General features: G+C 35.8%; 1 protein-coding gene across 1 annotated transcript in view; it reads right to left on the reverse strand.

Annotated features, from left to right (window-relative positions):
- Positions 1-905: 905 nt before the first annotated feature.
- Positions 906-24,680, reverse strand: part of LOC107754679 (ras-related protein R-Ras2) — a 54,834-nt gene continuing 31,059 nt past the window's right edge. Inside the window, exons 2-6 of the mRNA XM_016571225.1 lie at positions 9,295-9,382; positions 5,574-5,676; positions 3,753-3,861; positions 3,084-3,202; positions 906-1,297 (exon numbers count right to left, since the gene is read on the reverse strand). Coding sequence (XP_016426711.1) covers positions 1,210-1,297; positions 3,084-3,202; positions 3,753-3,861; positions 5,574-5,676; positions 9,295-9,382 — 507 coding nt within the window. The 3' untranslated portion in view covers positions 906-1,209. The remainder of the gene's footprint in view (positions 1,298-3,083; positions 3,203-3,752; positions 3,862-5,573; positions 5,677-9,294; positions 9,383-24,680) is intronic.

The raw sequence follows: 24,680 nt of genomic DNA on the forward strand, positions 1-24,680 counted from the left end.
TATTTACATGTCTATATTTATATTCATATAATTTATATTTTAAAAAAATATTTAATATATAAACATAACATATTTTTCTGAAATATATACATGCATGTGTATGTATTTATATATACATAATAAATATACACAGCACACATACATATATTATGTAAACAAAAACTTTTATTTTGGATGCGATTAATCACGATTAATCGTTTGACAGCACTAAATTTTACTATAATATTGAAATTATAAACATTAAATTAATATAGAAATACATTACTGTTGTACTGTAAAATAACAACAGTACAAAAAAAACAAACAAAAAAAATTGTGTTCCGCAGACAAAAGGTTTCGGTTTGGAACAGTTTTGGAACAAATGAGGCTAAGTGAATGATTTTTCATTTTTAGGTGAACTATCCCTTTAAAAAATAAAAATAAAAAATCTAACCCATACATGCCAAGACGATGCAAATAAAAAAGACATCTTGACCAAACAATAAGTTGGCAAACTGACTTCACTGCTGACAAAATTGGCATAATGTTAGAGGCTATCTACGTACACATCTGCGAGTACATTATTGTTTTAATGCATGTCAAAACAAGCTCGTCAACCTCACACACGGAACTCTGCAACTGAGTTTTGTCATTATAAAGGTGGTCTCAACTCACACAAATCTTCACTTATGTACAATCGCAGCTTAGCATATGGAAGTAAAAACAGATATGGCACGACACACACACACACAAAGCTTCAGAACATCATCTCAATCTAGATCTCGTGACTAAACGTCGTCTGCAATCTCAATGGTGTTTCGTTTAGTCTTTCCATCTCAGCAAACGTACAAATGTCACAAGTCAAGAGAAAAAAATCCTTCAAAATACAAAAAAAAAAAGGAACTGTGTGTGTGTTTTATAGCATATTTGTAAGAAGCGATGTTTAGTGTTGGGGCACGATTACCATATTCTAGGTCACACTGATGTCAGTACTCTAGCTGAAGGTAGAATGGTGAGTTCGATCAAGATTTTGTCAGTTTGGTTCTTCTAGTAGTGAAGTCCTAGAGGCACAAATGCCCCTGATAAGGCTATGACTGAGACTGCTGTTTTGAAGACATGCACATGTAGAAAGGCAGCGAGTTCATCCGCACAGGACGTGATGTCAGAAGGCAGGGTGGGGGGCAGGGACCGGTGACAGCAGCTGGGTGAGTGGCGGCAGTGAGAAGCCAATTAGACAATCACACAATGGCAGCCACTCTTATCCTTCTCTTTGCGTGTGGGCTCCGGTGAGGGTGGGCACTCTTGCTCCTGGAACTTCCTGTGAGAGGATGTGACAATCAATCAAAACAAGTCACACTCAGTGTACAAATCTCTGAGCTCAAATTAAGATCTGCCGTTACATGTCATACGAGACATTTGGCTTCCAACTGTATTTATTTCACTTTATTTAGTTTGTTTGTTAACTAAAACTAATTGAAACTGAAATAATCTGTAATTGAAATAAGGCTGCAATAAAATGTAAATATAAAAACTAAAAAAATAAATTAAAAAAAAACTTTAATGAAAATTAGAAATGTTCCTTTGGCAACTAACTGAAATTAACTAACTGAACTAACTGAAACTGAAGTTAAAAAGTACTAAAATTACTAAAACTAAAACTGAAATTATAAAATTAATTAAAGCTAAATAGAAATATAAAAAACCTTAAACGTAAAATAAAATTGACAAAAGGACAAAATGAATTACTAAAATGTAAATTAATATTAAAATGAAAATTGAAAATATAAAAAAGTAATACCTATAAAATATCAAGCTATATAAAGAAAATATCAAACTAATCGAACACTGAAAACATTTAAGCCGCACACATATTATCAATCTGTTCACTACAACTATGTTCAGAATAGCATACTAGCATACTAATCATACTCTTACATAAGAATATAATGCTCAGTATGAACATTTAGTTTCATATGGAAAACCCAGATACTGTGCATAAAAGATACAGATATTGTATCTCACAATGCAATATGCCTGATTTCATTTAGCCATTTCTAGTATGACAAATAAATTAAAACGTCAATCTCAATTGAATACAATAAAAATAAAAAATAAAAACAATTGGCCTGCCAAAATGCAAGACATTTTTACCCATAAAATTGGATTAAAATAAATAAATAAATAAATAAATAATTCTGAGATGATAAGTAGACACTAATTGCTATATTAAATATGCAACATAATGAGGTCATGTGACAACACTGTAGTAGGGCTGCACGATTATGACAGAAATCATAATAGTTGATTATTCCCTTGAAATTGTAATTGCGATTATTAAATACGATTATCACATTTACATTGAATTATGTTTATGCCACTGTTTGAAGCAACTGCATGCCATATTTTTATATGAAAATAAACAAGCTGAAAACACTCTAACTGAAAAAAACTTTTATTGCTTTTCTATAGTATTAACCCTCAAATGTCAACTTTACAATGGATTTCTTCTTTAAATAAAAAAAAAAGTAAAACACATGCATGGTATTATGTTATACTAAAACTAAAATTAAATCAAATGGAAAAACCCTTAAGATAACCCGTAGAAAGAAAAAAACATCTTAAGCACGCAGAATAACATAAGTGGACTTTGAACGATTAATTGTCGCTTTGAACGATTATGTAATTGTGGCATCTGTGATTGTAATCGTGATTAGGAATTCTATTAATTGTGCGGCTCTACATTGTAGCATACTACTGTTTGAAGTGTTTATCAGTGCTTAATGTGTACACATGTGTACATACATATTTTTAATTCAATTCAATTCAAGTTTATTTGTTTAGTGCTTTTCACGATACAAATCGTTGCAAAGCAGCTTTACAGAAAATTAAGTTTCTACAATATATTTAGTAAGAGCTTGTCAGTGGTGATGTCAGTGATGTCAAATTGATGTACAGATGGCAGAAATGTACGGTAAAACTTTTAATGCAGTATGCAGTATGCAAGTGTTCCATTCCAACCACAGCCTGCTGATTGTGTGCTGCCACCATGTGGTGGCACAAAACAGCACTGTATGACACACTCACACACACACACACACACACACCTTATGACTCGGACCAGCTCGTGGAAAGCCTGGTCTACATTCATACGGATCTTAGCTGAGGCCTCCATGTATGTGACTTTGAGTTGTCGGGCAAGCTGCTGGCCCTCCTCCTGGGTCACCTGAAAAATAAAACCCTCCTTAATTAAAATCCATCAAAATTGTCCTATCACAATTTTTTACTTTTTGTTTGATATTAAATAAAACAATGTCTTATAAGTGACCTTTCATAAAAGTAAAGACAAGTGATGAAGTTAATTTACAACAGGCTGACGTTTTCTGTTCTGACTCTAGGTGGCAATGTAACACAATCAGAGTGTATTTCTATGCACTCAGTAACCCCATAACTTTTATTACCATCTCTTTCCTCACAGACACACACACTCTCTGTGATATGTTTCAGCCTGTCAGCTCATTGATTTTCAGGACTGAATTTCATTCACATTTAATTACATTGACATTGTGCTCTTGAGTACTGTATATATGTGTACTGTATGTACATGTGTCATTTTACAACAGAAACTATAGGCGGAATCTTTGCAATGGATACAATAGACTGCCAAGTCATGCTATGGTTGCAGTGAAGACAAAGAGTGGTAAAATGTTCATATCAATACTGATTCAGTGTAGCTCTCTGAAATTACAGTACTTGAAGCGATTCATGCCACTCACTTGTCTCTGTTGCTCAAGATCAGCTTTGTTACCCACTAGAATCATGGGAAATTCATCCCGGTCCTTCACTCTCAAGATCTGTCGTTGGAACTTGTAGATCTCTTCAAAGCTGAGGAAAACATGATGATGCATGGCCATTAAAAAGGTCCAAACAAACTAGCAAAGCATTTTCTCTCTCTCAGACACACACAGACACAAATACAAACATGAAAACGTCATCATTTATTCACCCACGTGTAGCTCTAAATGTCATAAAATAATAAATGATGATAAAATTTTCATTTTGGGGTAAACCCTACAAATGAATAAATAAAAACAATTTATAAATATAAAATTAAAATAAATATTTAAACATAATAAAAAAATACATCCATCATTTAATTAATTAATCAAATCAATCATTTGAGGTCAGTAAGAAAAGGCAGTCAGAAGACTGCTTTTTTGATCAAAAATACAGTAAAACAGTGATTATAATATACTGATTTGCTGCTCTAAAAAAAAAACATTAATTATTATTACCAATGTTGAAAACAGTTGTGCTGATAAATATATTTTTGTGGAAACCATTATGCATTTTCTTCAGGATCCGTTGATGAATAAAAAGAATTTATATAAAATAAATACATATTTTTGTAACAATGTAAAAATCTCTACTATCATTTTTGATAAATATAATGCATTCTTACTGAATAGAAGTATTAATTTCTTTAAAAAAAAACATCTTACCCCAAACTTGTATAGTATGTAGTGGTTTTAAAAATATCTTTATATAACAAAATATTGAAAATTTGTTAATTTTTTGAAACAAAGTTTATTAGGATTCAAAATATGAAACGAAATAAAATGAAATACACTTTCCAAAGTTAAGACAAAAAGACAGGCACATTCTCACTGTCAAACTTTGTGGAAAATACTCTAAATGAACTACACCTGTGTTTTTTCTGCCAAGACACCTGGTGTGTCAACTTGAGGGGAAATAATAAAAAAAAAACCTCTTTAGAATTGGCCGATAACCCATATGGTCCCAATATATCATGCATCCCTAGTGAGGACATTTTCAGAAATGATGAAATGAAAGTACACGCATACACCCACAAAGCAGAGCTCCTCCTCTCCACAAAACCTAAAAGGAATGCAAGCCCACCCTTCTAGCTGATGAGCAGCTATCTCTCTGTTTTGGGCCACAGAACTGCATTACAGTACACAGGATGACATGAGGTCACACAGTTCTCATGCCGCTGCTATAAACTTTCCAGTAACGCTGTAAGACAGCTAGAAGCCGGCATTTGGAGAACAGCGTGTGTAGGCTGGGGAGGGAAGGACACTGATATGAGGTCTCTGTTGATTCTAACAGTTCGAGTCGTTTAAATGTCATGCAGGAGGAGGAAATGCTTGTCATGGACTCTGGAGAGACTGTGAGAGAGAGTGTGTTCAGAGAGGCCTGTGCCATCGGCTCCAAGCAGGGTAATGTATAAACGAAGGAAGGAAAGACTGTTTACAGCATAAACACAAAGTGGGAAGGACCCTAAGAGGGCACAAACCGGCCGATCACACACCGCATTCCTCGAGAACCTACACTGCAATGTGTGTGAGATCTGTTTATTTGCATGTGCTGGGTTTCACCGAGACAAAACCTGGGGCGTAAATTAGCACGCTTTTAATTTGACAGTTACAGAAAATGTAAATGAGTGCAGGGAGGAGGGACATTAATAAAACTGGAGAGACAAAAACAGAATGAAAGTGAAACTGAGACAGACAATGTAGGGGAAAGGGGAAGAAAGAGAGAAAGTTGAGAGAAAACGTGAGTGGGACGTTGCTCACCTTCCCCGGTCAGTGACAGAGAAGACGAGAAGGAAGCCCTCCCCTGTCCTCATGTATTGTTCTCTCATGGCTCCAAACTCTTCCTGTCCTGCTGTATCCAGGACTAACAAACACAGAACAGCCATTAGTCACCCACTGACTGCACACACTCACTTTAGCCACATCAGCACTATGGATTTGACTACAACTGTATCTAAATTAAATTCTTTTCTATTATATTCAAATTTCTTTATTTATAGGCCTAACAGGAGTTCTGTGTTGTGTATCTATGGCAACGGTTAGGATTGATAAGTGTATTTACTAACAGCTGTGACTCACATTACAAAAAATAATGTCTGTATGAAGTCGGCCCCCTTCTTTAACTCACAACAGCCTTGAATAACGCCTGTAATCACAGGCCTCATTTGTGTTTTCAGTGATCAGATCCCATTAAAGTCGGCACGAAATGAAAATTCACCTTATCAGTTATTTAAATGCATCTAAAGCCCGGTTCAGACTACAAGATTTTTTTGTCGGTTACGACAGTCACTGTGTCAGATTATGCGATTTTGACTCCTAAAATCTTGTTGTGTCGTGAACAAGAAACATATCAGACTACACGTTGCTACCCGACCATTCATTAAACGACGTGTGTGCTGTCATCGATACAGCGGGACTAAACAGAAGGTGCCATGAGCGTAAACAAATAATGGCTAGCAAACAGTGTGTTTTGCCCTGTCTTGTCGTCAGAAAAGCCCAAAAAAGAAAGAAAACCTGACAGTGGACACAAATCTGGATTGCATGAAGAGGACAGTATGGACTGTCAAAGAGAACTGAGGTAAAATAGTGTTTATTTAACCATTTTTAGTCCCTCGAGGAAACATCATAAATGCAGCAGGAGTATTATTGCCATAGATCCACGAAATATTTCCTCCATTGTAAAATTCCACCTAGCAGGACCCATACCTATTGACTAATTCGGCATTGCAGGGAACGCCTACAAAAACGTCACAACCCTTTATGCCGAGGGGGAAAACAAACCATTCGAATTAACGCGCGGAGACCTTGTTAGGCGCTTGATCTTTACTTTGTGTGATGATTTCGATTGAATTTTGCTTGGTGCAATGCCGAAAAGTTGCTGTGTGGCGTTCTGTACCTCTAATAAGTAAAAAAACCTGATCTGACGATGTATATGACCGATACACTGTAATGATCTGTCATTACTCCCGTCCCCCTGCACCGCAACCCAGTTCTGATGGGGCTTACACCCAGCTAACAAAAAAAGGTCCCCAGGTCGTCCCCTAAATGGCCTCTGCGAAAGTCCCCCGGACGTCAGCGTGTAGGGTCCCCTTTTACGTCGAGCGGACGTTTATTTAATTATTTTGAAACATTTAAAGCAGGCAGTGTTAACGTTACAGTGGTACTCAACACTGATTACTGTCAGACTTTCAGAATCCTTCTTCACTTGAATTAAGATTAGGCCTATAATAATTTAATTGTAAAGCACAACCACCTCAAAATCGGACTTTAGCTGCTCTTTTTACTTTGAGATCTTTTTGAGGTTAAATACAGATTTAAAATCACAAGATATAGTTTAATAGCTATGATACTGTTTTTGAAACCAAATCTTTGCATAGCTATGACAGGAAACACTGGCATCTAACAATGCCTTGGGGAAAAAAAACAGTTCATCTTGAAAAAAAAAACAAATCATATACATAAACCAAAATACTATTCTGTGTCCTCAACTCCTGAAACATTGGTGTCTCATATTTTAAATATGTATATGTGTGAAAATATTCAGATGTAACTCCCTTTGTAATCATTAACATTTTCATAAGTAACTGTAATTTAATTACACTTTTTTTTCTCAGTAACTTTAACAGATTACAGATAACGCTGTGCATTTCAAAGCGCTTCAGTGGACCTTAATGTTACCTGTTTTGTCAATGTTAAAAAACTTTTTAATATATCAACTTGAAAGTACTATTAGCTTTTACTCAAGTCTTTATCACTTTATTAAAATTAAGCAAAACAAAATGACAAATGTTTACTTTCACAAGCTGTCTCTTGCTCAATTAGGTAACAAAAAATGTTGGGAAACAACACCTCTGGCCATTCCGTTGGGTCGTTTGACCATTCACAGATACCGTACGGACAGTCCGACCCAATACAGCTCAGTTTTTATGCGTATGTTGCTCTGTCGAATAATTTTATGTAGGCCATTCTGAGTCAACACCATGCTTTTCCAATGAGGGGGAAAGGACTGTTTTCCCCCACGCCGACTCCGCCCACACAGCTATGACGCGACACCGAACAAGTCAATTGTTTCGGCTTTTTTTTGAAAGCATGTACGAAGGCGCTTCTGTGCTCCTATTGGCACAGATTTGTAGAAATTAAACATGCTAGTCTTTCTGTGGTGACATCATGAAGCATCGCAGACGTGGCATCAGTTGTCGTCCACTATGACACACTAAGCGAGATGAAATGATTGAGTCCCGACACCCATTGTCGTTTACAAATCCCCACAACACCCTACATAAAGCAGGTCGTGCCAAAATCGGGCTACAATCATGTAGTCTGAACCGGGCTTTATTTTGAACAATGCAGGTTTCATTTTTTGACGTTTTGTTTGACCTCGTAATTTTTAATCAGGATGTAATAACTCGATTTTCCAGTAAAATGACCGACTTCTTTCTTGTGACATGCTGGACTTCTCCAATCATTTGTTTTGCCTAAACTCCACTTCTGCATGCTCGCATTCACCCGTCTCTGTATTTGAGTGCAATGCCCACATCTAAAAGTCCCATCAATAACCGACGGATAGAACCAAGTCCCTGCCCTACATTTTTTATCATAATCTTTTACACTCAGATGTACATCACAATATAGAAGATCACATTCTGCTGTTGTGTGACTGTATCTTTTTGATTCGAAGGCCCTCTGCTGTCTAACACAATATTCAAATGACTGTATGTTCTTCAAGAACTATACGTTCTTCAATAAAAACTATAGTGTTTTTTAGCATTTTAATTTAGATTACAGTTAGATTATTTTAATTGTAATTTTTATTATTCCCCCTTAGAAGTTTGCTGAGGGCCCCTACCTGGTCCTGTCCTCATGGTTGTGAACCACTGCTTTAAAGTGACCCAAAAATGAAACTTCTGTCATTATTTACTCACCCTGACTATCTCTCTTCTGTGGAACACAAAAGATATTTCAAAGAATGTTGGGGTCCAAACAAAACCAGACATTTTTCTATTTTATAATATGTATATATTTACATATTTTAATATGTTCTATTGTTTTCCACAGAAGAAAGTCAGTCCAGATTTAGAGAATATGAGGGTGAATAAATAATGACAAAACTTTTGGCAAACTATGCCTTTAAGTCATGCAATTTTCTGGCTAGAAAAAAATGTTTCAATTTAAAGTATTTCAAGCCTCTTTTTTCACCAGCCATGTATTATATGTATACTGGAGTAAGTAGTTATTTTGTAGATGTTTTTGTCTAAAGTGATATTGCAGTACATTTATTATAACCCCACCTGTACAAGTATGCATAATACACAGAACAAAAACTAAATGCACCAGTTCCTCTGTAATTTATCTGATCTCTGTGAAGTATTATCAAATCATAAAGTGCTTAATCTTTGCTGCTGGAAAGCAGTATATTGTTTCCCTACATCCTGTGTGATTTGTTTGACAATCAGACTCCTTCATTCATCAGCGGCATACTTACTGTCCAGCCTCGCAGGCCTCTCGTCAATCACACACTGCTTTGTGTAGGAGTCTTCAATCGTAGGGTCATAGTCAGTGACGAAGTATGACTAAACACAAAAAGAGAGAGAATATAAACATAAGAAAGGTCAATATTACATTAGATTAAAAAAAAATGCTGTATTAGGAGGTGGGAAGGCATCAAGACATGTTCACATCCAATATCTGTGACATCCTGTGTACTAAAATGCTTTAATCTCCTTGGATTTTGATAGAATTGATGTCTCGTTGACAGTTTACAATATCCCAGAATCCTGTGCACGTGGTTTGACAGATGGTGGAAATGAATAAAAATGGCGTCTGATGAAGCAGTTAAAAGAATTTTACTTAGAAATGACTTCATTTTACCAAGAAATTAGCATTGTAGTCTCTAAATATTTGCTTGTTTATTTATATCTAAAGCTCACTTGAATTCATTTTAGATCATTAGACGTGATGTTATTGTGCTCTGGAAGCCCGTCTGAAACCAGTTTCCCTTTTGAGGAACCTTTGTACACAAACATCATAAAAAGCATCACTGACTTCAGCTTTGAGGGATCTACATGCATAAAGAGCATTTGTTTCGAAAGCTACGCTAAATGAGAGCTTAGACTCAAAACACAACCCAACAGACAAACTGTTCTATCCCTTTTGAAAGACAAAAAAAAAGACGTCCGCCCTTGTGTGTACGGTCAAAACACTGACTTCACGTCAACATTATCCGAGCAGCCCTCCATTTGGGGTTGATAATTACGGTTAATTAACCGCAAACTTTTCTGTTTCCACAGGCTATGTTTCTATGCTAATCTAAACACGGTATCAGTTTGTAGGAGAACGGGGAGTTCTAAGGAGGCATTTTTCAAATTTTTTCCATGTTTTGTGTGCCTCTCCTCCCAGGAGGCTGTTTAAGTGAAGACAGCGGAATGTTATGTTCAGACTTGTCTCTGTATCAACTGAACACATGATCATGCTCACACACAAACACACTATGCCCATCAGTAGCTTCCTATTATGAGTTTGACTATTGATGTTCCTGTAACCGCTGGACTAGTAATCTGTTTTTAGTAGCGAAACGAGAAGCACTCCAAAAATGAGAGTAGAGTTTAGCTTTGTTCTCTTTTCCGCATCAGCCATTCACTGAGGATGCTTTTAACTTCTGAAAGAGAATACAAGCCTATACTGCAAAAATCTAATTAAGAATTTTTCAACTAATGTATCCTGTATACACTCTTACCAGTTAAATATTTCTTAATATGATCTTTAAAAGCTCAGAAGCTCTGTTTAAAAAAAATATTTGAAATTTTTGTTGACAAATATGACTTTTTTTGTACAAAACAAAAAATTTAGCATAATTATAATTAGAGGTCGACCGATGTATCGGTTTTGCTGATTAATCGGCACCGATAGTTGATTGCTGGAACTATCGGCAAAAAATGCATGCTGATAGTTTTCAGAGCGGGACACTAGAAGCGGCACTAGATGCGCTTTTTGCCGACTGCCATATTTTGTTATTTTGATTAGATAGTCATCAAGTGCTCTAGAATAGAAGCAATTAAAGTGTGAGAGTTTACATACAATATCCATATGTATGTAATTTCAATGCTATGGCCTTTGTGTAGATATTTAAAGACGCCATTTATTTAGAGTGTGTTAATTTCAACATCTACTAATACATTTTTAAATTCTGAAGTTGCTTCTGTTAACATTAGTTAATAAGCTATGAACTTACTTTAATTATCAATATATAATTAATATTTATATACATTTACAAAATATGGTTCAGTACTTTTTTTTTTACTAGTAAAGCACTATTTTAGTTTTCGTTCAGTAGCCATTTTAAAAACTATCGGTTTATTAATTCGGCCAGTGTGGTGCAACCTAGCTATCAGTATCGGTAAAATCCACTATCGGTCGACCTCATTATTATAATTATATTTCAGAATTCATATTTCAAATTACTAATGGCTTTACTGTTATTCTAAAAAGCAGAAAATAGTAATAGTAAAGAATGAGTAAGTGTGTCCAAACTTTTGTCTGATGATGCATACACACTACCACTCAAAAGTCTGGGGTCATAAGATTCTTTAATGCTTTTGAAAGTTTTTGAAAGCTTTTGGTACTCACCAAGACTGCATTTATTTGATCAAAAATACAGTAATATTGTGAAATATTATTACAGTTTTTATACATAATTATTTATTTCTGTAATGGCAAAGCTGACTTTTCAGCAGCATTACTCAAGTCTTCAGTATCACGTGATCCTTCCAAAATCAATTTAACATGCTGATTTGGTGCTCAAATCAGCATTTCTTATCAATTTTGAAAAGTTGTTCAACCTAATACTTGTGATAACTGTGATACATTTTTTCAGGATATTTCAGGATAATTTGATAAATAGACAGTTCAAAATCAATTCAATTTAATGCATCCTTGCTGAAGAAAAGTATTAATTTCTTTAAAAAAAAAAAACATACTGACCCTTAAAACAAGCAGAAAAAGCTGCCTAATAAACCAGATAATTTCAATATTCAGGATACATTCTCTGAAGGTCTCTGTAAGGTACATTCTCTGTAATTTTGCCTCTCAGGTAAATGGATCTCATTTTTAAGTTGCTGTAAAAAAAAAAAATCTGAATTTTAAAGAATTGTAATAAAAAAAAATAGAATTCTAAAAATAATAATTTTTCCCAAAAGTTTTCCTAAATACTCTCTGCATAACTAAATAAATACCAACAGAAATTCCCAGCCCAAATTCATGCCAAGATTGCTGATTGGCTCATGCAGGCTGTGGTCAGATTCTTTGGCTGTCACAGAGACATGTGATAACTGTCAGGTAATACAGACATTTGCCTGTGTGCTGATCCAAAAAAGCTGTAACCAGAATAGGATTATTTGCAGTATACTGCTACTTTTAGAGTGCAGGCAAAGTACATTTGCAAACGTTTCTGAAAGTGAGCAAATGAAGCATGCATGTTGCCGTTTGTGCGTTGACATGAAGCCTGTAAACCCTCGCTCTTTTTTCTTGACATCAGTCATCCTTTCACACAGTGGCTCCTCTGTATGCACTGCGTGCAAGACTCCATCACGTCCACTTTCCATTGTTCAATGATTCATCAGCAGTGCTGCATATGCAGTCGACTTCATCACTCACTCGTCGCAGTGGGGATACAGGCAAAATGAGGTGAGAGAGAGCAAGACAGATGGACAGAGAGAGAGAGAATACCTGCTGCTAATTCAAACAAACAAAATATTTTAAGCACTGCACCTTCCAATGAAGTCACACACATTCAAATACACTCGTGAACAAAAGAACAAGGCACTTGATTTTGTGATAAAGCTACAACCCATTGAGAGTGAAAGTCACACTTTAGTTTGATGAGTAAGTGAGAAAGAGAGCTGAAAAACATTAGTCTGCACGTGAACAGTCCAAACCTTTAGCCATGATGCAATATGGGAGCTCACACATTCCACAGAGTTTCCTGCAGAGCAACACCTATCAAACTGACAGCATGTCACACAAACACAAACACACACACACACACACACACACACACACACACTTACCTATACCCCTTTCAAAAATTTGGGATCAGTTCGATTTCTTTTAATGTGTCCTATGCTTACAAAAGCTGTATTTTTTGATCAAATATACAGTAAAAACAGTAATATTGTGAAATATTATTACAATTTGAAATATCAGTTTTCTATTTTAATATATGTAAAAATGTAATTTATTCCTGTGATGGCAATGCTGAATTTTCAGCAGCCATTACTTTAGTCTTCTGTGTCACATGATTCTTAAGAAATAATTTTATTATACTGATTTGGTACTCAAGAAGCATTTCATTTTGTTGTTATCAATGTTGAAATCAGGTGTGCTGCTGAATTATTTTGATACTTTTTTTATATTGTGATACTTTTTTGCAGATTATTTTTTTCTTTACTTTAATATGCTTTTATATAATAATTTTAATGCATACTTGCTGAATAAAAGTATTAATTAAAAAAAAAATCATACTGACCCCAACATTTGAATGGTATTATAGTTATTTAAATGAGGGCATTATATATACACATTTAAACTAATTTTTTGAATTTTTCTTTTAATGTGTTTTTATATCATTTTTATAAACATTTTCCAGAATTTTAATATCAGTACATTCCTAATTTACAACATTTAATTTATTACAGTTATTATCTGCAACAATAGCTCAAAATAACAATTACAAGAACTTTTAGAGTAAAAACACATACAATTTTAGGATAAAATACACAGTATATAAAAACCACATTTACTTCATTTATTTTTTTGTAAGTCTCTTGATCACCACCAAAAGAAGTTTGTAATATTTAGTCAACTTCTAGGGACAATATTGTAACCAAAGAATAGCTAAGTAAACCAAAACATATAGTCTGCTTTGGTTGTAGGGCACGTGTAGAGGGTCTGTGGCTGAACAAAGCCTGCATTTCAAAGTCAAACAGTAGCTGTGGGTAGCTGTTTAGTAATGCCCACCTGTCCTACCTTTGCTCTGTGTGACAGCACGTCCCAGTTGACCTTCATCAGACGTAAGAATGACCAGAACTAATGGCTAACTCTAACAGTGGGGGGTCCATCTGCTTTGGCCCTCACACAAACACACACACAAACTCTCCCACAGAGAGTGTTTGTTCTTAGAAACAACCATCCTAAATGCAAATCACATCTCTTCACCTCAACAAATCTACTATCGACACTTAAAAATAAAGGTTCTTTATTTGCATCTGGTTCCGTGAAGAAACTTTATCATCCATGAAATCTGTCCATTGGGCAAAAGGTTCTTTATAAGGGCAAAGGTTTTTTTCAAAGAAAAAAATGGTTCCTTTGAGAACCAATCACTGAAATGTTTTTTTTTGTTTGTTTGTTTTGTTTGTTTGGTTTTTTTTGTTCTTTTGTGGCATCGCTGTAAAAAAAAAAAAACTTTTGAACCATTTATTTTTAAGAGTGTAGTCCACTCCATTGCAAGAGATCCCAAAATATAAACATTTCAGTCATCAATCGTTCAGCAATTTTTAGGGGGCCTCCAAACTCCCTGAAGGCCTTATAAATGCTCTCTGTGCCAAGGTATACCAATTAAAGAGTGCTAGCCAGAGTTTCCAACTGTGTCATACAAGTCTCGGCTGCCATAAAGGGTGATCCGAGCCACCTGACGTAAAGCATTCTGGGAGAGGAGAGGAGAGGAAAAGGCCCAACCCAGTGAGTCAAAACCAACCGGGCACCTCCAACGTTTGGCCTAAAGGAAGGAAACTCCACCTACAGGGCCAGCAGCCAGCAAAGCACAGTCCCAAGTGTGGTGATGATTTCACAAAAGAGATACCCTCCCACCGCATACATGGACACTCCTTTCCAGTCCAGCCATTTCTCTTTCTTTCTGCTTTTCAACACCCACCTATCCCTCCATCCATTCATGCATCCTCTATCCAGTAGTGTTAGGCGATATGCTCCATAGTCATATCGTCCTATCGTCAGCCTGTGAGATTGCAGATACACGACATTATCATGCTAATTTATTTAATTATTTACTTAGTTTCATAGCTGGAGAGTGAACCAACTCCAGGGTAAGGCTAAAAGCAGCCTAATGTTAGTGTAATCTATTAACTACACATTATACCTTTTTAGTCAAGTAGCATATGGATGTACAGGTGCATCTCAATTGTCAATATTTTTTATATGACTGAATTTGTATTTAACATAATTTAATAAAAACATTGTAAGTTACTATAATGCTAACATTTCCTCAGTTATTCAAACAGCAGCTACAGAAAACGAGCAAAGAACATTTACATTATCATACAACATCATCACTGACAACATCATGACACTGACAATCTAGCGTGAGTTTATGCACTTTAAAAAAACACTCCTATTATGATCAGTGAAGCTATCTACACTATATGATGAACAAATCTCTTATACTTGCATCGCACGATCATCTGTACTTTGTTGTCTATGATGAGAATTCGCGAGAGAGCAGAATTCAGTCAGCAAGTGCACAATGAACAACAAAACTCCGGTGTTTCAGCCATGACTAATCTGAATGCCTCTGATTGGCCACTGCATTCATAAACTCAACAGAATCGTGTGTGATTGGTTATTAAGCGCAACACTGTAAAAATGCGGAAAAAGAAATATGGAACAATTAAGCCCTAATATTAATTAGATAATAATACCTATTTAATTGTTATTGTCAAAGGCATCAGCCACCGGCAATATCTCTGCCTATCGTCGATACACAATACTATCATCTATCGGCACAACCCTACCATCCAGGGCTGGTGGCAAGGGGTCAATCGCGGGCTCCCACCCCCCCAAACGAGTTACTGTGCCCCCCTTCTCCTCCTCTCCCCTCCTTGCTGAACGTGATCGATTTCAAAAGTGAAAGGGGAAAAAACAGCGCGCATATGATTTTCGTGAGTTCAGCAACTGCACGCGATCTCAGATTGCACGCTTCCCACCTGATACAACCCCCCAGATGTAAGTGCCCTGCCACCGGCTCTGCCTCTATCCACCCAGTGAATTCATACCTTTAAACAGTAATCGCTTGTTTGCACAGAAAAAAAGGAAACAAAGCAAAGAACAGCAGTCAGACTGGGGAGCTTGTAGTCTTACAGCAATACAAGAGATGGGTATCTGTAACTGTCTGTAACTGTCTGAAAATAAAAATGCAAACATAAAAAAAATGAGTGGGTGCGCACCAAACTACACTTCGCCTTCACCATTCACCCACTTCCTAACCAAAGACGCCTCCACACATTGATACATCATTTTTGAGATCTCAATCACATACTGTACATTCACATGTAAACTGGCAGGGATCCATCATCCATACAAACCATACAAGTGTATTTAGTAAGCAGCATTAGTGGAGATAATTGAAAATAATGAAACTATTCATAAAGTTCTATTTATGAAAGAATCCTGAAAAAAGTATGATAGTTTTCAGAAAAATATTAAGCAACACAACTGTTTGATCACCAATAGTGGTCGACCGAAATTGGTTTTTTGACAGACGATGCCGATATCTTGGAAAGCAGGATGGCCGATATAAAGCCGATATAATTGCATTTATTTTAATTAATATTTAAGAAATTCTAAATCATTTGAAAATGGATTAATAAATACATTTGTAAAATAAACATACTTATACTTTAGAAGACAAAGTATTTTCCACAAACAAATAAATATTTAATAAAAATATAATTAAAAAGGAAGTAAACTAGTCTGTAACCAACAGAGCACTCAGTATTCTGGGAAGTTTGTGTGCATTGGGAATCATATTTTTTCAAATAGGCCTAAAGCCAAGGTAACACTCATTTGACATACAGCACACAGTGAAAACACATGAATATGACAGTGGGCAAATGCATAAAGAGCAGCATAATTTGAAATCACGAATTTAATGTTTAAAGCATTAAATTTGCACGGACCGAAAGTCACGCAGAGAACACGCGATCATGCAGGTCACATGCACACTTCACAAGATCTCACAACTGGATTCGATTAAGTTTGCAAGGTTTGTGAAATTAAATTTTCATTAGCCATTCAAAGATTTGTTTAAATGATGTAAATGCGTATTTGCTGAATGCTGACGGCAAACGAGAAAGTATTATAATGTTTGCCTTTCTATTACTAATAATATAAAAGCAATCGTTATAATACTTTTTGTATACATTTTAATTCCTTTGTTTAACAGTTCTATCGGATTATTTGACAGACTTCTATCCGTATTAGACAGAACTGTTAACGACGACGGCGAAAAAGAGGGAGAATGTGAGCACTCAGGCTCAGGCGCTGCCGCTCTCAGCACCGTCAAAATAAAAGTCTGGATCGCCGTCAAAATAAAAGTCTGTATCGGCCAAACATCGGCCGATGCGATATTTATCGGCCGATATATCGGCCTTGGCGATATATCGGTTGACCACTAATCACCAATAATAGGAATGTTTCCTGAGCACCAAATCTGCATATTAAAATTATTTCTGAAGTATCATGTGACACTGAAGACTAGAGTAATGGCTGAAGAAAATTCAGCTGTGCCATCACATTATATTATAAAATATATTAAAATAGAAAAAAAGTTATCTTCAATTGTAATTATATATTGCTGTTTTTACTGTATTTTTGATCAAATAAATGCAGCCTTGGTGGGCATAAGAGACATATGTACAATTAAAACATTAAAAATATACCAACCTCGGTTTCTCACTGTGTGTGTGTGTGTGTGTGTGTGTGTACTCGTATGTATATACTCGTATGTGGAGTAAGGGAGTGTGAGTTTAGATGACAGGTGTATGGCTTGGATTCAGAATCAAGGAGATCCTGCTCGGAGTTCTACTTCTTTAATTAAAGCCAGGCTTCCGTTATGCAGCCAAATCACATCCACCTCGGGCATCATGCCATGCCTTAAACAGAAGCACCCACTTTTTTACATTCATGCATCCAAAGTGACCCTATATGTGCTGGAAGTAGAAAAAATGAAGTAAGGGCACTTCTCACTTGAAATAGTTAACCCTGCGTCATTCAAAACCCGGGTAAACAGAATCCTGGGTTATCTTGATTCACACTGCTCATAATTTACCCGGGGTTTACAATTAATCCTGGGTATTCATCCGCAGACGTTTCACACTGTACATTCCTATAACAACAATTACCCGGGGTTAAGCACATTGTGAAAAGCCCTGTATAGCTTCAGAAAACTTAGTGCACAAGTTAAATAGACTCAAATTGACATACACAGGGTGTCTACATATGTGAACAAGTTAAATTTAAGACTTTAAGAATTTAATACCACCTTATGTGAAATTTAAGACCAAACCTCCGATGAAAATATACACTATATTAAATGTGTATATATGTCATATTTAATGTGTTAATGTAAAAAGAAAACAAAATATCATTGCTGTCAAAAATGCTATTTATTATTTATTTATTATTATGTAATGTTTGCAATCGTGAAAATATTCAGCAAAATAGCCCCCTTGTCAAGGTATGTTACTTAACTACATCATGTTATAAATAAACTAAACATTTTCAATTTGTACCTTCCTCAGTATGTTTGTTCTCTGAGTTCCTTTATGTGTGCCGTTACGCTCATTTGATTTGATTTCTCCATGAAAGTCTTTCACAGAGACAGACAGCACGATCCTCAACAGCGCGACATCCATTATCCATTATCAATCGCTGTTTAATGCCGAGTTCACACTAGGGTTGGGGTATCGTTTGAATTGTATCAATTCCGATTCCGATTCCGATTCTGCTTATCGATTCCGATTATTTTCGATTCCCAGTTTCGATTCCAATTTGATTAAATAATGATATCAATAATTTATCCTGTGTCTCTTTTTTGCAAACCATTTATTGGAGCTGAATACCAAAAATCAAGAGGCTACATAAAAACTGGACTCTTTAAGAGCTGTTTGTGTGCAAAATAGAACTGCATGATTTCTGGATAAATTGAGTGGTTCTCTCATGATTCTGAAGAAAACACATTAGACAACTAAACAAAATCACATGTAATTTATGAATAAATGATTCAATGACTCACTCAAGATGTACTTGTTTCATTACTGGATGAATCAGCATTCTTGAACGAATCTCTTGTATGATTCAAAGACAAATACATTTTAACAGTGTCAAATTACTTTCAAAAGGTGATTTACTCTATTTTCATCGCTACCGTACACATCAGAGTTTATATCGGAACTATAAACTTTTATCCCAGTACTTCTGTGATTTGAATGTTTGTAACAGAGAAATAATGGTAACACTTTATTTCGATAGTCCACTTTAGACATTCTATTAACAGTAAGTAACTTTGCAACTACATGTCAACTAGCAGTTAGTAGAGTATTAGTAGACTGTCTGCTTAATATCTTCTAACACTTTCTTTGTCAACATTCTACTAACCCTAAACCTACCCTAACAGTCTACTCTGAGAGTTAGTAGACATGTAGTTGCAAATTAATGAGAATTAGTCGACATGTAGTTGACATGTAGTTACAAAGTTACTTATAGTTAATAGAATGTCTAAAGTGGACTATCGAAATAAAGTGTAACCGGCTTTTTTGCTGTTCAGTTTCATTTATCATTTAATGATTTTGTTCAGTTAACTCTCATTTGTTGTTTATTTCACACAAAAAAACAGGGTTACGGTTTAATTTTTATTTATTAATCTTCTTAGTTGTTGTTCATTTGGTTGATTGCTGAGTGACAGGATGCCATCACCTGTCAGCAGCAATTTTGGTTTGAAATGTTTCAAAATCTTACAAAAATGTACCTAAAAATGCACCTTTCCAAAACTCGTTTCTTAGAACGACTCATGTCTATTAACTCCCACTCTCTTTTCCATCATTTTATTCTTTTTTCGTTTATCACCTGTTTATTCGCTGTAACTCTCTAAGTTGTTCTCTCAGTGGGGTTGTGGCTATAACTCAAGCTTGTGCTGTCAAAGCAGTGAACGCCCCAGGGGGATCTGGCTGTGGCCTCCCAGGCCGAGTGTCCTCTCTCTGGGTGGCGGCAGTGCAGGAGGGGCCCTGTCAGATAGGAGGCTCTTTGGATGGAGATTAATTATAGGCCCACAGCAGGGCTCATTAGCACTAGCCGTGTCAGAATGGGGCCGCAGCACCACAAGGGACAGTCCCTCTCTCCATGTCATCCCTCCATCCCTGCTGCCCATTAGTTTGAGAGGTAAACAGGTTGAAAGCAATTTAATTTGGTCACATTATCCCGTTGACGAATGGCAACACACCCTCCTCCATTAGCAGCGGCAGAACCACAAGCCCACGAGGTCTTCTGAGATTCACCAAGCGGTGAACGTTAGCGGTGAGGGAGGGCTTCCCCTGCTTGATTTACCCGGCACAAACGCACCTGGGAGGCGTCTGAATAAACATGCTTGCATTTATCAGTCCGCCACATCAGTGGAACAAATTAGAGCTGAAATATGTCAGACAAACGCTATTGTGTTGGAGTCTCCATTTCTTTCTGTGAAGCTAATTTGTATTCACGGCAGTGCGCAGTGATGAGAGCGCCACTTTCACAACACAGAGGAGACTGAGAGAGCCGCCGTATCTTCAAGCACAAAAAAGTAATTTAGCGGAAATAATTATTTTTAATACCGAGGCTGAGATGCCTCATGCTAATTAGGAGTGCCAGTGAATCAGCAGTAAGGGGGTAATTAAAGCTGTCACCAAATGTGTGTGTGTGTGGTTGCATTCAACAGTTGCCGCCTTACTGCATATCAACATGATCTTTGGACTAAAAAAAAGAATAATATTTTTAAAATTATATCAAGCCAGGGTTAGGTTAGCGTTCACGAAACCTAAAACTATTAGATTTTTTTTGTTAATTGAAATAAAGCTGAAACAAAATAAAATATAAATATTAGATAATAACTTGAAACACTGAAATTCTTAACTGAAAATAAACAAATAAATAAATCTGAACTAAATCTAAAACTGAAACAGAAATAAAAATAAATAGTAACATTAAAAAATAAACAAATAAAAATACATACAAAAGTACATAACAAAATGACAAAAAAACAACTAATAATCAAAATAAAAACCAAAAATATAAATAATATAAATATTATAAATAATTGCTCATTCAAAATGTTAATAAAAACTATAATGGTATGTAAATAATACTAAAATGACAATTAATTAAGCTGCTTTGTTTGACAAGTGTAAATGTATAAATGAAAGTGACTGTTTATGAATCTATATATAAAAATACACGAATACGAATCTAATGCTGGTTCGAACCCTGAACTTGGAACACATGGAAGCAAATGTTCAAAATATATGTTAATAATAATAAAATTACCTATATTATGCATTTTATTTTACTATATATTCAAAATAAAAGTAAATTATATGTCTAAAAGCAGTATGTATTATTAAATACACTGAAAATATTATTAATATTAGTATTATTATTAAAATACATTACAAAGTATACTTTAAAGTAATTGTTATAATGCTTCGTTTTATATTTCAATTATGTTTTATATCAGTTTTACATAGTACTTTATATAAAATTTATACATTTTTGGAATGTAACAAATCAAAACACTTCCTCTTTTTAAGAGGTAACAGTTGTTAAGAGGTTACTGAGTGAAATGTAAATGGCATGGTGCTTTGACTGTATGGTCAGTGGTTAAATATTTAGCCAGTAGATGGCACCATTGACCACTTTAGAGAAATATTAATTGCATGGGCATTTTGTACTTGATCACCAGCAACAGACATTTGTATGTAATTTAGTTTCTGTGTCTCTCTTTTAGCTGGATCATTATCCTCCCGTCAGCTACACCCTGCCTGAAGCCTCAGACACGCAGTTCACCCTGGTCAAGTCACTCTTCCTGGGTAAAGTCTTTGGTAAGTGCTCTCTGTTCCGTTGCAAACTCCCTCCAGGTTTGGATTAACCTGTAACCTCAAATCCTAAAAACAAAATAAAAAATAAATAAAAATAAAAAAAGTTTTTTGTTTTACTTTATTAACTATAAATTTTATTTGTGAGTTTGATTGTAAGACAAGTGCATAGGTTTATGTTTGTATAGTATCCATAGAATATTTTCTCTATTTCCCTGATCTTTTAACGTTTAAGAGTTGAATAACTCAAACCCTTAGAAAGTCAAATGGAATTATTTTTTAAAAACTGTATTGCCTCAGTTCAGCCACTAGGTGGTGCTAATAGACAATTCTGTGGGAATTTGATTTTGGTGCATTTACTGTACTGTATGGCATTTATTAATCATTTATGATTCAGTATTAAATCTTTATATGCTTTGTTATGCTGTATTCTTGTTCACAGTTTGCATTGTACTAGTGCAGAAAATGCAGTACATTTTTATCATAAGCTACTTAGTGAAACAAATTACTGCAGATATATATTACAACTTATTTCACAGAATTAGTAGGTTTTAAGAAGAATTATTTGATTTCTTCTTATTCCAGTACAATACTGTGTAGCAATTCACATAGGAAGGATGTGAAGGAAATTATATACATGGCTTTGTGTACTCTGGGGACACAGGAAGTCAGGAATATAATTTCCATCTGCCAGTCCATAGTGTCCTTGAATGCCCTCTAAAGAATTCAGTGGCTTTAAGACAGTCGCTTAAAGGTCTCTCAACCAGAGGCATCTAACAGACATGCACTTTCTTCAATGAATACCGATGAGGCACCAACCAGAGCCCATTATGCTCAATTCAGCGCTGCCTGCTGACACGCCAAAAACAGCAAAGTGACCCGCTGTTGTTACCAATAGCAGGAGGTGGTTCAGTCTGGCAATTACACCCGCCACACAAACACCCAAAGCCTGGCAGCATTATCCACCTGCATATTCATTTTTAGCAAAAATAATACATCATAATAGGACAGTGGAGAAGAAAAAGTGTTTCATCTCTTAGCTGAATCTGGAGGGCTGGTCCATCAGAAAACTTCTGATCTTCTTCCGGTCTGCAGGCCGATAATCTCAGTCGTGTCTATCAGAGTGTGCTGTCTTCCTGTTTGCACAGTCTCTGGAACCTCTGCATCAATTCATGCTGAAACTGTGAGCTGTGTCTGTCCACTGCCCCACCTGCCTCATCTATGATTTATAGCTGGAGACCCCTTTCACATCAATAAGCCACACTCTTTCAGCATGCCCTGCTTAAGGCCATGTCCATGGTTGACCTGCAAGTTGTTTGTCATAAAATATTTACCTTACCGTATTTCGGAGGAACAGCCATAGTCCCATCATACCTTTGACATGTAGGCATCCTACCAGAATTTATAATAAATTATGGTAGGCTAGGCTGATTTTGCTAGTGTTTTTTTATTTAAATGTTCAAATCACACTGGTGTGCAAGTGATCACAACATTGATCGCACACGTCAAAGGTTGAGGAATGAAACAGACGAATCATTGTAATTTAGGAACAGAATCACGTTGATGTTTGAATCGTTTTCGCGATCTTTAACGATCTATTAAATTAAAGTGCTTTCATGTTGGTGGTGACACCTCTCTTGCAACATGTTTAGCTATCACAGATATTATACTTAGCTTTTTTGTTTTCTGATCGCAAATGTAGCCAAACTTTGGAGCGCTTAGATTAGCGAGCAAGGTCCTGGCAGATCGCTAGGTCCGGTCCTCATAGATGAAGGAAAAAAAAGCGCATAGGAATCAATAGGCGGAATCGAAATTTTAATTTGACAACAAGTATCCGATTCATGACCTTAAGTATCCGATTCTGGAATCGGAATCGATTTTCGATTCCCAACCCTAGTTCACACTGCACGATTTTTCATCGTCAGATCACCGTTGTTTTCACACTGCACGACTATCTGGGGTAGCATTCAGTTGCTGCTGTGTTCACAGTACACAATGGATCAGCGACAGGAGGTTACACTGCATGACTTTACAATAGGAAGAATCGCTGACAACTCCATCTGGTCCGCAAACTACATTTTACAAACAAATGCGAGAACTGATAAGGAAATAACTCCTCCCCGAACTTCCCACTGTCCTGTATCTTGTTCTCTCATTGGCTGTAGGTCATCGCCGATGTATTTTTCAGCCAGAACTCATTTCACACAGCAGAATTTTGAATCGCCGACATGTCCAGATATTTAGCATGCCAAATATTTTACGGGCGTTGGCGATTCTCTCAGATCGCGTCTTTGATAATTCACACTGCGTGATTGTCACTAGCATGGACGAGCACTGATTTGCCTCCAATTTCAGGCATTTGTCGGTGATTTAACAAAACCTGTCGGTAGGGTTGGGTATCGAAAACTGGTTACATATGCGTGCATTTCGATTCTGCTTAACGATTCCTGCTAGATCTGCGTGCGTTTGGTGTTATTAGCAGCCTAATAAACGCGCTGCCCGTCATTAATGTTAATCAAAGAACAAAAGAAAATAATTTACTGATCTTGACTGAATATATTTAATAACTTTAATTGATTAATCTATATTTTATTTATGAAAAGAAAACTATGCAGTGTTTTTAAACTTTTAATTACAGTTTCTGTACCTGAAATTTTGTTCAGTTGTATTTATTTATGATATCTTATTACTGACTGTTTACTTGTCTTTAACTCTTTAATATTTGAAATTTATATTAATCTAGTTGTTTTTGCTGTGGTATTTTTTTTTTTAAAGCATAGGCAAAATTCCTCTTGCAGTCTTCTGTAGGCTGCTGATTTTTGCTAGTGTTATTCAGCTGCAACAGAATGCTTTGTAAAAAGCCAGAATAAATGTTTGACATAAAAAAATTTTATATTGGATTTTTTATCTTATTGGAATCGAAACTAGGAATCGATAAGAATCGGAATCGATAAGCAGAATC

This window comes from Sinocyclocheilus rhinocerous, unplaced genomic scaffold (assembly GCF_001515625.1).
Source record: "Sinocyclocheilus rhinocerous isolate Xijiao unplaced genomic scaffold, SAMN03320098_v1.1 scaffold742, whole genome shotgun sequence".
Lineage (NCBI taxonomy): Eukaryota > Metazoa > Chordata > Actinopteri > Cypriniformes > Cyprinidae > Sinocyclocheilus > Sinocyclocheilus rhinocerous.